The sequence below is a fragment of the Myxine glutinosa genome, chromosome 11 (assembly GCF_964187855.1).
Source record: "Myxine glutinosa chromosome 11, kmMyxGlut1.1, whole genome shotgun sequence".
In the NCBI taxonomy this organism is placed as follows: domain Eukaryota; kingdom Metazoa; phylum Chordata; class Myxini; order Myxiniformes; family Myxinidae; genus Myxine; species Myxine glutinosa.
The window spans coordinates 14,918,491-14,934,482 of NC_136271.1; the positions used below are offsets into that span (position 1 = coordinate 14,918,491).

Consider the following 15,992-nt stretch of genomic DNA (forward strand, 5'->3'; position numbering starts at 1 on the left):
TAAAATTTTAAGTGTTTGTATGAAAACAAAAAGTATAAAGCAGGGCAGCATCGAAACATCGGTCCAATGTGCATGTGTGCATGAGAAAATGTGAGGGCATCACTAAATGCTGATATGTTAAGGTATATATATATATATGTGCAGTATATAAAGGACTAGCAGAAGTACCCGGCATGGCCGGGCGGGGGAGGGGAGGGGGAGGGGAGGGGAACGGGGGGGGGAAGCGAGCCCCTTGGCAAAGCGAGCGATTTTTTTTTTCATAGCGTCATAGCGTCATAGCGTTTCATAGCGTCATAGCGTTTCATAGCGTCATAGCGATTTTTTTTTTCATAGCGTCATAGCATCATAGTGTTCATAGCGTCATATCGTTCATAGCGTCATAGCGTTTCATAGCGTCATAGCGATTTTTTTTTTCATAGCGTTTATAGCGTCATAGTGTTCATTGCGTCATATCGTTCATAGCGTCATAGCGTTCATAGCATTTCATAGCGTCATATCGTTCATAGCGTCATAGCATCATATCGTTCATAGCGTCATAGCGTTCATAGCGTTTCATAGCGTCATAGCGATTTTTTTTTTCATAGCGTCATAGCGGTCATAGCGTCATATCGTTCATAGCGTCATAGCGTTCATAGCGTTCATAGCGTCATCACGTGATCGCTCTGAGCGAATCAGCGCCCACCTGCTCTGATTCCGTTGATTCCGTGCGCTGAAATGCACTGAGGTAAATATGAATAAAAAATATGGATCGTCAAATATTTTGAGTTCGGCCATGTTTGTCCCAGGCTCAATGGCCATGTCTATGCCAAATATCAAGCACGTGAGCCTCTCCGTTTAGGAGTCTATCGGTAACATTACACACACACACACACACACACACACACACACACACACACACACACACACACACACACACACACACACACTGTGTTTTATATATATATAGATAGATGAAACACACTGATCCATATAATGTGTTAAAGCTGTGATTATTCATAATGAACATTGTAACATTGATGGCTTGATAGGCCGCATGGCAGCCTCCGCATTGACATACCTTGTAAATCACATGTTTGTCATGATATGAAAAGGATAAACTTCCACACACCGTAATATACATGTACCTACCGCCCGCCACACCTATCATTTCAACTAACATTTCAGGTGGACTCACTCCCTTTCCTTCCTTTAATCTTCTAATAGCCAATTCAACTTCTTCTTCACACATTTCGTCTTTTGTATCTTCAAATCTATTACATTACAGATTATTCTCCCACTCGTTTTCTTTATTCAACATCTTTTCAAAGTAAGCTTTTCATTCCTTATCAGTAGCATCTTGTTTCACGAGGTGTCCGTTTTTGTTTTTCAAAAAATTTAAACTTCTACCACATCTCTTCAATCCTTTACCATCTCTCTGGATATTTATTTACCCTGTACTCGCAAAGCGAGAAGTGGGGTTAAGCGATCGGTGCGTGCATACGTACATGTCTGAATTTTAAAAATTCATTTTCTTGGCAAGCGTTGGTCCGATTGACACGAAATTTTGCACCATAGGAGTACTTCCTCCTGTAGAATTTTTAGTGATAATTATGATAATTATTGAAACTTGGTGCATTGTCAAGTACTCCCCATGGGGAATAAGATCTGTTAATTATGATATGATCGTTACCTTCATTATGACATCATAACTCGACAAGTACAACGTTTGATCCGATCAGTATGAATTTGTTCTCTCTGCAACTGTTGGTCCGATTGATATGAAATTTTTACCATAGGAGCACCTCCTCCTGTTAAATTTTTCGTGATACTTATGACGTCATATGTCACGTGGTACAGGTGCCATCTTTGAAGAACTGAAAAACGTTGCACTTCTATCTTAGAAACCGCTCCATGGAAAAAAATTTAAACGTGGCTCATTGTAAATACTCTGCATGGGGAATAACTGTTGATAACGATAACGTCATTGGTGCCTTAATTATGACATCATAATTCGGACAAATACAACGCTTAGTCCAATCAGTTTGAAATTTCCTGAGCGTGATCTACGCTGTATTGGAGAATGTAAATTTATGATGCCATCGCTCACGTGGTCTGGCAGCGATATTGGATCAAATATTTTTTTTTTAAATTTAAACAGAAGAGTTGGCTCGCACCAAGTTGAACGCAAGGGGTCATAATGAATATGTCATTTAATTCTATGACTTATATTATGAATCGTATTCTATGAATTCATTCTATGAATACCATCTCGTTTGAAAATGTTATTCTTGCCCTCTGATGTGATTAACCTTGTTTCCTATTCTAACCACATTCTTCATAAACTTTATCATATACATTCTTTGTTACCTCTATTTCTTTCTTCAGTCGTTTATAATATTCTTTATCTCGAGGATCTCTACTCTTTTGCCATTTTTCGTAATAAATTTCTTCTGTTTGAGCACTTTTTGACTCGAATATTCCACCACCGTGTTTCGCATTCCTTTTGAAACCTGCCAGTGCTTGATGTACATTGCTCCTTTCCTATTCCTCTCCAGGCGCTGCATGACATCATCAATGGGTGCCAAAGGGTGCCCGGCGATGGCGTGCGCTGAAAGCGAGTACTCAGTTTTCACTCCATTTGTTTGTTTTCTTGTTTGTTTGTCCGGGCGATATCCCAGCCATCCTTTGAGCTAGGAAGCTGAAATCTGGACATGACAGTGACCAAGCAATTTGGCTATAAAGAGTATTTTTGATTTATTGATTAATCAATTAATCAATTAATTATTTCTTGCTTAATCAATTAATCGATTAATTTGTTTCATTTTTTGTTTAATTAATCATTTAATTTATTTTCAAAAAGTTAAAAATTCAGATGAAACTGATGGTTTAGGTATGCTATTGGCCAATTGATTTGGAGATTAATTATTTTACGATTATCAATTATTTTGATTATTTACTGATTATTTATAATTAATTATTTTACGATTATTTTGGTAGTAGGTTCTAGACAGCAACCGCCCAGGGTGGTACTAATGTCATGACTTAGGAGAGTTAAAGTGGTGCCCGGAACCATCTTGCACTCATGTCTGGATTGCTGGTCTTTCTTTCTGTCTCACTCAAACTACAGATACCGAGCTAGCTTTAATCTCTCTTTCTCACAAACAAGCACCATGCACTTTTCATCATACACTTTTCTTCTCTTTTATTTAAGGCCTGCCCTCGATGAGGGCGATAACAGTCCGTGCCTGTAGCCTCCAACATAATTTTTTTTAATCATTATTTATTTATTTATTTTAATTGCACAATCAATCAATTATTGTACGCCGCTCCCTTCCCATTCTGTCTCCATATGCTGCAATGCATGATGGATGGTAAATGATGGTACCCCTGTATTGTCACGCGTTGGAAGATATGTTATTTATTTATTTGGCAAGGGGGCGGTGTACTTTGAATGTATCTGTACTTGTTTTTCTTCTTTATTGTTTGTTTGTCCGGGCGATAGCTCAGCCATCCTTTGAGCTAGGAAGCTGAAATTTGGGTACAATAGTGAACAAGTGCTTTGGTAAAAAAAAAACGTATTTAAATTTCTTGATAAATCAATCAAATGATGAATTACTTAATTATTATTGATTTATTAAGTGCTTATTTATTCTCTTTCTCATCTGGGCATATATCAGGCACCTTTTGAGCTAGGAAGCTGATATTTTGACAAGACAGTGCAGTGACCAAGTGAATCAAAGTACACCGCCCCCATGCCAAATAAATAAATAACATATTCTCCAGCACGCGACATTGTGCGGGCTCCTTAGGTGCCTGGCGATGCTGCAGTGCAGCACATAGAGACGGAATTGTGAGGGAGCGGTGTACAATAAATCGATTGATTAATTGTGTAATTAAAATAATTAAATATTAGTCGTAAAATAATTAATTTCTTAATCAATTGGGTTAATAGTATACCTAAACCATCAGTGTTTCATCCGAATCTAACTTTTTGAAAGTTAGTTAAATGAGTTATTAACCAAAATATTTTTTAAAATAATCCATTAATTGATTAATCAATAAATAATTAATTGATTAATTAATCAATAAATCAAAAAATACCCTTTACAGCAGTGGTTCCCAAACCCATGGTCGCGACCCAAATGAGGGTCCTGAGGGTTGCGGAACAGCGTTATAAGGAACCTGAGGGTCTCAAAAACCGAAATATTACAGTGTTATAAGAGGATTACTTCACTGGCCAAATATGAAGGATTATTGAAATAGTAATTAAAGTAGAATAGTTGTGGATAATATAGCATCTGTTATGTTTGGAATTTACGTGTTATAATTCACATGTAATTTATGTTTGGAATTCACATGTTATAGTTCATATGTTTTGGAAACGGAACTGATGGTTGGTTTTGGAGAGTGAGAGGAGCTAAGGAAAGATGGGGTTTTTGGAGGCCTAATAGGTACGCTGTGCTGTCTTGAGATTTCGGATCAAACCATTAATGTTACCATCAAGTACATTTTGGGTAATTGCTGGATACAGCAGCAACCTTATACGCTTAATATAATAATGTTCGAGTCCGTTCATGTCCAATACTCATGCGTCAATCAGACCAGCGAGGAGCCTGTTGTTAAGTAGCACTCTTATCTGAATGCGATATTATAGATGGCGCTGTAATTTTAGCGTTTTGAGCATAATTATCGAATGCACTGTTGTTATTAAAATTTAAAATGTTTGATTTTTATACGTTCATAACTGTTCCAGATGAGTTTTATCATCGGAGTTAATTTTATTATATTATTTTGCCAAAATTTCTTTTTTATTATTCTGAATCATTCAAGAATGGTCTAGAAAACCAATTTTTCGCATATAAGAAACTTGATTTTCACATGTGTCGACAGTTCACAATCTGACAGTCGTCCTTTCACTTGTTTACTGGAGGCTCAGATCTAGTTACTACAAACAAAGTAAGTATTGCCTGCATCTTACTTGTCTTTATTTACGTGTGGTTTTTGATGAATGTTACTGTGTGGAGTCAAATAATATAATAATGAATAATAATTAACTTTACAATTGGTTATTTTTAACTGTTTGAACAATTTCCAATGTTTTCTAAAAATGTTATAATTTATGACTCTTTTCATTCCAGGTCTGGTCTTTTACTGGAAAAATGGCCCAACGCAAAACACAACTGCTGTACAAGCCTGAGTTTTTGACATATGGCTTCACCGAGATGAGAGAAAAATCTGAGAATGTCCGACCTCGGTGTGTTCAGTGCCTGCAAGTCCTCGCCAATGAATCTATGAAGGAAAACAAATTGAAGCGTTATTTGCATTCAGTTCATCCAAACTTTGTCGAAAAGCCACTGAGTTACTGGGAGGACAACGAAGAACAGAAGTGGATTGATGCTCCCTTGAGTTCAGCCTTTTCTCTAGAGAAAGCTTCCTTGGCATCCTTTGAAGTGGCGTGGTATATTGCAAGATGCAAAAAGCCCCATAGCATTGGAGAGGAGCTGGTGAAGCCAGCAGCAGTGGCAATGGTGAAAACTGTTTGCGGAGCAGATGTTGCCAAGAAGATTGAATCGGTTCCACTTTCTGACAATAGCATCAAACGTCGAATTGATCTCATGTCAAATGATATTTTGGCTCAACTGATTGCAGTACTGTAAAAAGCAGGAAAATTTTCGTTGCAGATGGATGAATCAGCAGGCATTGCTGGTTGACGTAGAGAGGAGAAGATGACATTCTGGAAGAATTTCTTTTCTGCAATGCCTTGCCAAGTACCACCACTGGAGAAGACATTTTTAATATGATGAACAATTTTTTCAAGAAACATGATCTAGACTGGTTGAATTGTTTGGCTGTATGCACTGACGGAGCTCCATCTATGATGGGAAGTCGTTTGGGTTTTGTTACTCGTTTTAAAGCAGAAAACCCTGATATCATAATAATTCACTGTTTCTTACATCGGGAAAACCTTGCCACTCAACGTTTGCAACCGGACCTCCATGTAGTTCTCAATAATGCCATCCAAATTGTGAATTTTGTCAAGGCCAGGGCTTCAAACTCACGCATTTTCCATAAAATGTGTAAAGAGATGGGATCACATCACCAGAACTTGCTGTTCCACTCTGATGTTCGTTGGCTCTCTCAAGGGAAGATTCTCAGAAGCGTTATTGAACTAAAAACGGAAATTGACATTTTTTTTACGTGAGAAGACATATGCACTGGCAGACAGCTTTCAAGATGCTGCTTGGCTTGCCTATTTGGGTGACATCTTCATGCACCTGAATGAACTGAATTCAGACATGCAGGGCGTAATCATACCATGGTGGACATAGATGAAAAAATTGCCTCATTCAAGAAAAAGCTTGCTCTTTGGAGAGAAAAACTGGCCAAAGGAAAAACGGCTGCCTTTCAAGAACTGAGTGCTGTGCTGGAAGATGCGTCGGTAATATCCCTTGTTGACGTCAAAAGTATTTTCGAAGATCATATGAAGAACCTTCAGGAAGAAATGGACAGGTGTTTTCCAGAAAATGTCGACCTCAAGAAGCATAGTTGGATCAGAAATGTGTTCAATGTGGATGTCAGTGAAGTCGGAGAAGATATTCCGGGATTACGAGAAGAACTTGTAGAACTCCAGGAAAATCAAGTGCAGAAGCAACGTTTTGAAGAGCTCCCTTAGTCGAAATTTTGGACCCAACTTGAGGATAAGCCCATTCTGACTCAGGAGGCTGAAAAAGCTCTTCTTCCTTTTCCAATATATCTATGTGAACAAGGATTTTCAGGTCTTGTTGCAATCAAGACGAAAGCAAGGAACCACGTGGATCCTCAGCATGACTTGCGCTGTGCTCTGCCCATCAACATAAAAGCAAACTTAGAGGAGCTTACCCACAAAATGAAGCAGTGTCACTGTCGCCACTGAGAAAATCTTTGTGTAATAAAGTCTCATTTTCATGTAAATTTGTCTTTCATTTTGTCCAATTAAAAACTCTTTGAAAATCATTACGTGTTGGTAATTAATTCAATAAAACTATATGAATAAACACAATGTATCAAAATGATAGGTCATTAACACTGCATGTACAGCCAGGCCAGGCCCTGCCAGGCCAGGACAAGATTGTATTCAGGGTCGCCACCAAAAAAGTTTTGGAACCACTGCTTTACAGCCAAATCACTTGGTAGTTGTCATGTCCAAATATCAGCTTCCTCACTCAAAAGGTGCCTGAGATATTGCCCAGATGAGAAATAAAATAAACAAGTGCTTAATGAATCCATAGTAATTAAGTAACTAATCAATTAATTGTTTAATCAAAAAATAAAAATTACAGTTTTTGCCAAAGCACGTGCTCACTATTGTGCCAAAATTTCAGCTTCCTAGCTCAAAGGATGGCTGAGATATCGCCCGGACAAACAAGAAAGAAAGAAAGAAAGCAAACAAACAAACAAACGGAGTGAATACTGAGTACTCCCTTTCAGCACGTGTCATCGCCGGGCCACCTTGGGTGCCCAGCGATGACGTCATGCAGCACCTGGGGATGGAATCGGAAACGTGCGGTGTACAAAAAGTCACGGGGTGTGAATACTTTCTCAAGGCACTGTATCTGTACACAGATTTGGAGCAGGATTTTATGTCCTAAAGGATGGAAGCAATCGGTCTACTTACCATTGCCAAAGAAAGGGGATGCAAGGAGAATGTTCAAATAACCAAACCATCCCCTTGATTTCACATGCAAGCAATTTGTTACTGAAGATCATTCAACACAGAATAGAAGACTTCATTAAGCGAGAAATGCTCGTTGAGCAAGCAGGCTTCGGAAGAGGAAGAGGAATTAGAGATCAAATCTCAAATCTGAGGTGGATCCTGGAAAAAGCAAGGGAATATTAAAGGAAGGTGTATGTCTGTCTTCTTGATTAAATCAGTCTTCATTTGCATTGATGATGAATTGATGTGGATTACGTTGAGAGAAATGGGGATGTCAGACCACCTGATATGTCTGATAAGAGGCCTGTACACTAAACAATAAGCTACAATAAGAATAGAGTACGTGGACTGGAGAGACAGAATGGTTTGGATTTGCAAAAGGGGGTCAACCAGGGGGTTAACAGGGGGTTCATCCTCTCCCCTTACTTGTTCAATCTGTATGGTGAGTACATGATGAGGAAATTAAACATGGAAGACATTAAGATTGGAGGAAGATGTACCAACAATCTAAGGTACGCTGATGATACTGTGTTGGCGGAAAGTAAAGAGGACTTGATGAAACTGCTGTGGATAATGAAGAAGGAAATCGGAAACTCTGGTCTTTATTTAAACCAAAAAATATCAATATTTTATCAACTCAGAAGATCGATGTGTTCAGTTTGGAGATGGTCGTATGGAAATCGTGGAAAGTTTAATCTTCCTGTGTTCTAATATTGAAGAGAGCAGAAAATGTAGAGGAGAAATTACGAGACGGTTCGTGTTGGGGAGAACAGCAATGTCAGGATTGACGAAGTTTGGGAAAGATAAGGATGTGACAAAACAAACCAAGAGGGGGGGCTTGTGAATGAATGCTTTGGTTTATCCAGTTGCAATGTATGGATGTGAGTTCTGGATAGTGAAAAAGAAAGGAAGAAGAAGGTTGACAGATTTGAAATGTAGTTTTGGAGACAAATGTTAATAATCCCATGGAATGCAAGAAGAACAAACAAATCCGTTGTTGAAGAAATTAGACCGTCGTGTGCATTGGAAGTGCTGATGATAAAACAGAAACCGTCACACTTTGGACACGTCACGCGTGCAGAAAACGAAAGTTTGGAGAAATCAACCATGATGAGTGTGGATGAGGAAAGGAGGAAGAGGTCAACCTGTTATGTGCTGAATGGATGGGGTAGATGATGCAAGCAAGCTTTCCCTGCCATAGCTTCAGGGAACGGTGCAGGATAGGGATGTTTGATGGAATCTGACCATGAATGTCAGCAGAAGTCGGGCATGACTTGATGGGACTAGACAACGGTGTGGATTGAAAAGTGGTGTTCATAATAGAGTTGCTATATAGAAAGGGGAATGGTATTGTCTGTAGTAAAGGAGACGAGTGGAAGGTTTTTGCAGGATAGCCAGCGTTGAGGTATGCGCACTCACCTCTGAGCTGTCTCACCTGGGTTAGAATCTCGACCCATCTATAAATCGCCATCCTGGTGTTTCACATGCAGGCTGATGTGCTACTTTGCATGCCGTCCATCAGATGGATTGAAGCCAGAGGACGCGTCTGATCATTCTGGTCGTTGGCAGACACAAATGACCGACCCGCGTGGTCTGTTACGTGAAAAGTAGGCGAGATATCATTAGCACCATGAACACATTTCTTCCTAATTCACCTTCAGTCAAATATCATGCCCGACCTGTCTGTTTGTGAAAGACTTGGGCCAAAAACATTCTCCAGCAGACCCCACAAGAAGGTGGCAAAAAATGGGGTAGTAGTAATGGAGCATTAGTAGTATAGAAGAAGAAGAAGAGGTTGGTTGGATGGACAGTTGGATGCCTTTGTCTGGAAAAATCTGACAAGCACATATTTTAACATATGTATTGTTATGTTTTTACACATGTAGAGTATGTATCATGATTGGCTACTTCATTGAATGAATGAATGAATGATTCATTCATTCATTCATTCTACTTCATTAATTACTCCTGGATATGAAACTTCATAAAACTGGCCAGAAAAACAATTGGGCCAAAAAAAAAAAAAAAAGGTTCCTTTCCCTTACCTGGTCAACAAATACAGGTGGAATTCAAATGATACTCGTGGCGTATATGAATCATATACTTATGCACGCTTACAGAAAGCCACGCTACCGTTGTTTAGCTGTGACTTCAGGTGAAGAAGATTCCTTTGTCAGCACAGAAGCGTTCTATGCTGGCTTGATGCCATATAGTATCTTTATAATTCTGTGCTTTGCAGAACAGTCGCCAGGAACTGATAATTTATCTTTGCAGGTGTAGCGTACTCGTAATTGTAATTTAATAGAACGGGATTTTTTGATTTTACAATGGCCAAGTGACGTGAGAATTACCAATCTGCATGATTTTAACCAATAGTCAGGTTCACTATGTTAACAAATATAATTTCGTTCAAAATTTTGGGATTAGCAAACCTGTACATTTTTGGAATCTTCAGAGCATGAAGAATCCGAAAATCAATGCTGGCATTTGCACAGACACCTACATGGCCGCCATTTTGGATTTTCAAAATGGCCGCCATAAAATACATATTTTGCGCGATCTCGGCTTCTCGTCGACCTAGAGACTTAATTAAATATGCTAATCCTATGTTTTCTGGGTTAAAGAATCCAATAAAGGCCTCAAAATAGTGCTCAGGGTTATAGAAAAGCAACAAACAAAGGTAATTGAAAACCGGCACTGCTGCTGATCTGCCGGCACTGCTGATCTCTCAAACTTCCGGGAGTAGGTGCCGGTGCCCGGGGACGGAGTTCGCTGTCTAAACATGGTAGCGCTAGGCCAGTGGGACCGTCGGGACCCACGTGCACTCACAAGTTGTTCTGCGCGTGGGCGGCAGTATCAGACCGGGGCGCCCAAACGCTCCCCGGCTAAAGTTCATCCTGAAAGCGCCCACATTGTGCGGACAAACCAAGTCAAGGGCCACGTGGTCAGGAGAACCTCGTCCCTTCCGGTCACACTTTGCCTATCGGCCGGCCTCGAAGACCGAAATTGTGACGGTGTCACCCGAAAAAATTGTCTTTATATTTGTGATATAAATTGTCTTTATATTGTCTTTAAATTGTAAAATTGTCTTTATATTTGTGATATAACTGTATTACATAATACATGATATTGCAAGTCCTTTGAAGTTATAGGTTGTTATAGGAAGTTATAGGTAGTATCAGATTGAACTATAAGTCCTATACACAGGATCTACGAGGTCTATACCGTTCAGGAATATGCTTTTACAGATCTTCATCACTGTCCTGAGTGTCATTTTCGCAAAGGTGTCTACGCAAATGTAAACATTAATTTCTGGATTCCTCATGCTCTGAATATTCCAGAAATGTATAGTTTTGCTAATCTACCAAAATTTTGAGCGAAAAAACATAGTGAACCTGACTACAATGTTTTAAATTATTTTCTTTGTTGACTAAAATTTTAATTAGCCATTATGATGAACTGGCGGCCATTATATTTGTTTATTGTAAAGAATTTGATGTACAGTGTTTTCATTGTATCGAGCTTCAACATTCCTTTAGTATTTTCGTTGCATATTTCTTCCACGCCACAAACAAGTCAGTCATTGATAACCAAATTTTGTTCAGTGTTAACCTATGAGGCACCCGAGAAGAACTCAGAACTCGTATGAGGAACACAGACAGAACATCTCATATTTGTTTCAAACATACAAAAGTGTGATATTTCTTTTTATTATTTACATTTATTTCCCGACACACTCATAGCTTGTACATAAATCACATGCAGAACATAAGATATTAGTAATCATCAATGGACTTTCACACGAATTACAAGCATATTATTTGATAATGGACAAACATAGATATGGTATATGGGATTTGGAACCTGGGCTTCCTGTATCATGAGGTTGACATGGGAACATGAAATGACCAACAGAAGCTTGTTATTAGTTGTTAATTCTCTCACTTATTATCACCAGTTAATTCTCCGTTGTTAATTTTCTCGTGTCTGCGTGGGATTTTAAACGGGGTAGGGATGGAGGAGGCAAAAATGTAAATGACGTCTTTGTCGTCGAGCTGGCAAGCTGGGAGCAACAATTCGCATTTATTGCCACATCTGATGCAATTTAAATGCTCTAATAGCGGCAACGTACTCCATTTTAAACTCTTTGTTCGATATATGTAGTTTTTTTATGCCAATGGACCATAATAAAAATCTATATTGTTGTCCAAGCCAGTGACCAATTGCAAATCAATAGTAGGATTCGGATTATTTATGTTTGAGCCATAAACATGACAAATCTGTGCAGTATACTAGGAATCATATTTAGAAGGAAATAGTTTTTCCCACATACTTGATGTTTCGTCCAGAACACTGAGATTAAACGCAGCCAGTGATGTTGGATTTATACTTATACTTTTCTTATATTTATACTTTCTTTCATTATTGGTTGCATTAGTGTGTTCATGTTTTTGGTAATTACACTATTTTATTCATAAAGATTCATAAACAAAGTACCAGTAACAAGGGATTACTGCATAAAAAAAACAATACAAATATCCATCCTTATAAAATACACTTATTTCATTCCTAGAATTTCATTCTTATTTCATTCATTCATGATATTTCATAGAATTTCATTCCAAGAAAAGTATAAAGGATTCATTTATAAACAAAGCTTGTTAAATAAGCCATCATATATATATATATATATATATATATATATATATATATATATATATATATAAATAAAATATATATATGAATAAATAGAAATCTGAAAGCCATTAAATGTGATGAGATACAGAAAAAAAGAAGAGGAAAAACTGGCAAAACCAAGTCCTGAAACAAGGAAACCTCTCCACAGGACCATTGCGCGGGTGGGGGTAACTCGGCCAAGCTGAAAAATAAATTTTCCTACACCCATTCATATTCATGAAGAAAATACAAATGATATACAGTGCCCTCCATAAGTATTGGAACAGTGAAGTCAGATTTGCTAATATTTCTATATACTCAATAAATATGGATTTGAGATCAAAAGATGAATATTTATACTTTCTATCAAAAATATTATAAGAATATCAAAAGATGAATATTATAAAGTGCACAAAGTCATCTTTTATTTCTTGGTATTTCTATACATACATGTTTTACCATTGTAGAGCAATAGAACCTTTTATGTTCATTTCCCCCATTTTAGGGTAAGCATAGGTATTGGACCAAATTACTGACAGGTGTTTCTTGTTGCATTGGTTGTTCACACATGAAAGAGCCATGAATGTCCAGTCTTGGTTTTAGCCTTTGCTTTTACCCTGAGAGTCTGCCTTTGGAGTCAGTCGGCATAAACCAACATGAAGACCAGAGAACTGTCTGAAACAAAAGCAAGAAATTTGGAAGCCGAAAGAACAGAATAATTCAATTAAAACCACAGCACAAAAACTGGGAATAGCAAATACAACAATTTGGAATATTTTGAAAAAGAAAGAAACCACTCGTGTACTTAGCAATGGACAACGGCCAGGTCAGCCAAGGGAATCAACTGCAGTTGATGACAGAAACATCATCAGAGATTTTAGATTAATCAGATCTTCAGATTCAGCGACATTATCAGATTTTTGTCAGGTCGGTCTTTTGGGACTGCCACTGGTAACATGTAACCCAGTGCTACCTGCCGCATGGTCTGGTTGGCGGTGACTGAACCGACACATTTCACTGGCTTTGCTAGTGAGGAGGGTGACTGTGACATCCTGCCAGGACCAAAAGCAACAACTGGCAAAGGACGGATGACCTCCCGTGGGCAGCCAATGGCCATCCAGTAAGAAGATGGTGTCTCCTAAAAAACACCCATCCGGTTTGCACCAGTTCAAGTCATACCAAAGACTTTTAAAATCGTACATGCTGCTTCCTTGCTTGAAAAGGATAAGGCACTGACAATCCCCATCGGTTGGCATCCATGGGGAGGAGGAAATTCCTCTTGAGGAAATGCTCCACTGAGTATGGTGAGAAACACGGCGCCATTGTTATGACGTCACTGGTACCCAGAGTATCCCGGGAAGTGACGGTAGTAGCGGCACTTCCCCCAAGCTCAGTGGCTGTGTTAAGTGTTTGTCTCGTCGGTGTGTGTGTGTGTGATATCACTAATAACCTCCAGAGTGCAAGGGTGAAAGTGTCACAATCTACCGTTCGCAGAAGACTTCGACAGCAGAATTACAAAGGCTACACTGCAAGACGCAAACCTCTCATCAGCACCAAAAATAGAAAGGCCTGATTAGAATTTGTTAAGATGTACAGAGGTGAATCAGTAGAGTTCTGAAACAAAGATTTATGGACAGATGAGACCAAAATAAAACTTTACCAAAGTGATGGAAAGGTGAAAGTGTGGACAAAGGAAGGAACTGCAGATGATCCAAAGCAAACTACCTCATCTGTGAAGCACAGTGGAGGAGGTAGTGTCATGGCTTGGGCTTGCATGGCTGTCTCTGTAACTGGCTCACTCGCCTTTATTGATGATGTAACCAATGATGGCAGCAGCAGAATGGATTTGAAAGTCTAGAGAAACATTTTTTCTGCCTATATACACGAAAATGCCGCCAGACCTGTGTGGAATTTCACCATGCAGCAAGATAATGACCCAATACAAAGTGGAAGGTTGTAGACTGGCCAAGTCAGTTTCGATTAAAATCCATTGGAGCATGCATGTCACTTGCCAAAGAGGAGACTAAAGTCAGAAACCCTCAAAACAAACAACAACTGAAAATGGCTGCAGTAAAGGCTTGGCAAAGCATCTCAAAGGAAGATACCAAGAATTTGGTGATGTCAATGGGTCACAGGTTTGATGCAGTTATTTCATGCAAGGTATATGCAACAAAATACTAACTATTATACTACTTTAATTTACTTTAAGTCAATCTGTTCCAACACTTATGCTTACATAAATTGGGGTGGGGTGGACTGAACATAGAAGGTGTTATTGCTCCACAAAGACAAAACATATATACATAGAAATACCAAGACATAAAAGCTGACCTTCTGTACTCTTGCCTCATTCATCTTTTGATCTCAAATCCAAATTTCTTGAGTATGTAGGAATAATAACAAATTTGACTTCATTGTTCCAATATTTATAAAGGGCACTGTATATGTACAGACAAAATAATTGAATATATATAAAAAAAATAACCACCTTTAGAGGCCATTTTTCCCCGCAAAGCGGGGGTTGGCCTTTTTCGGGAACCGTGGTTGTTGTGGTTTTTTGGTCCCCTTTTTTAAGCAATGTTTTACGGCCGGATGCCCTTCCTGACGCCAACCCTTTTTGCCGCCTTTTAACGACAAACAGGGAATTACCAGTGAACTGGTACTCAATTAGCCGACCTCGGAAGGATGACAGGCTGAGTCAACCCCCCTGGCGTTAATTCAGCGATCGACCGGGATTCGAACCCAGGATCCTTAGCCGGCACCCTAGCCGCTAGCCCAACACCAGGGCTTTGGGTACTCGAATACTCGATTGAATTACATTATTACAACACTTGAATACTCGATCATATTTGCATAGGGTCATTAAAATATCCAAAATATTCATCTAATAGACAAAAAGTCTTAAAAAGTACATCATTCATCAATAATTATCAATAAATTGGGACCAACAATTCCAAGAAATCCAAAATATGATTCCATACACCCTCAAATTACTATTCAATTATTGTAACGATGACCCAACCATGTACAGTATTGATGATAGGCGATTTAATTAGCTTCTTGTGAACTGACTTGGGCTACACAGGATCAACCTCAGCTTATGAACAGGTGTGCACCTTAATTTTGAGAGAGAGCCAAGGTGGCATGGTAGACTGACAGACATGTATGCTTGCTAAAGGAGAACGTATTGATGCAATCCCACAGGTTATGTCGATGTAGATCTTATTCCGGAAGGTGCCAGAGACATACATGTAGAAGAAGTGGCAGAAGCAGGAAACTTCCTTGCCCTCCGGAGTGAAGACCCCAAGCGTTACTTCCTCAATGGTGATTGGATCATCCAGTGGGATGGGGAGTACACTGCTGCTGGGACAACCTTCAAGTATGCACGCACAGGGAATCTAGAGAACCTCACCTCTACTGGGCCCACAAACGAGCCTGTCTGGATTCAGGTGAAATAATCATGATCATATCATTCTCCCAATTGCAAATAAGACTGATTACTGCTTAAATTAACCTCTGATTTAAATGCACTAACTCATATAACCATGTTCTGTGATAGTTGCATTTTTTATTAGTTTGAGATTGTATTATTTTGTGTGCACATATATCTTTACAATTGAATTGTAGCTTAAGTCTCCCAAAA

General features: G+C 38.9%; 1 protein-coding gene across 3 annotated transcripts in view; it reads left to right on the forward strand.

The window, feature by feature from the left end:
* The window catches only part of ADAMTS7 (ADAM metallopeptidase with thrombospondin type 1 motif 7), a 130,128-nt gene that overhangs the window by 48,923 nt on the left and 65,213 nt on the right, over positions 1-15,992 (forward strand). For all 3 annotated transcript variants that reach the window (XM_078786407.1, XM_068130199.2, XM_078786408.1), the window contains exon 15: positions 15,554-15,798. In XM_078786407.1, the coding sequence (XP_078642533.1) occupies positions 15,554-15,798 (245 nt within the window). The remainder of the gene's footprint in view (positions 1-15,553; positions 15,799-15,992) is intronic.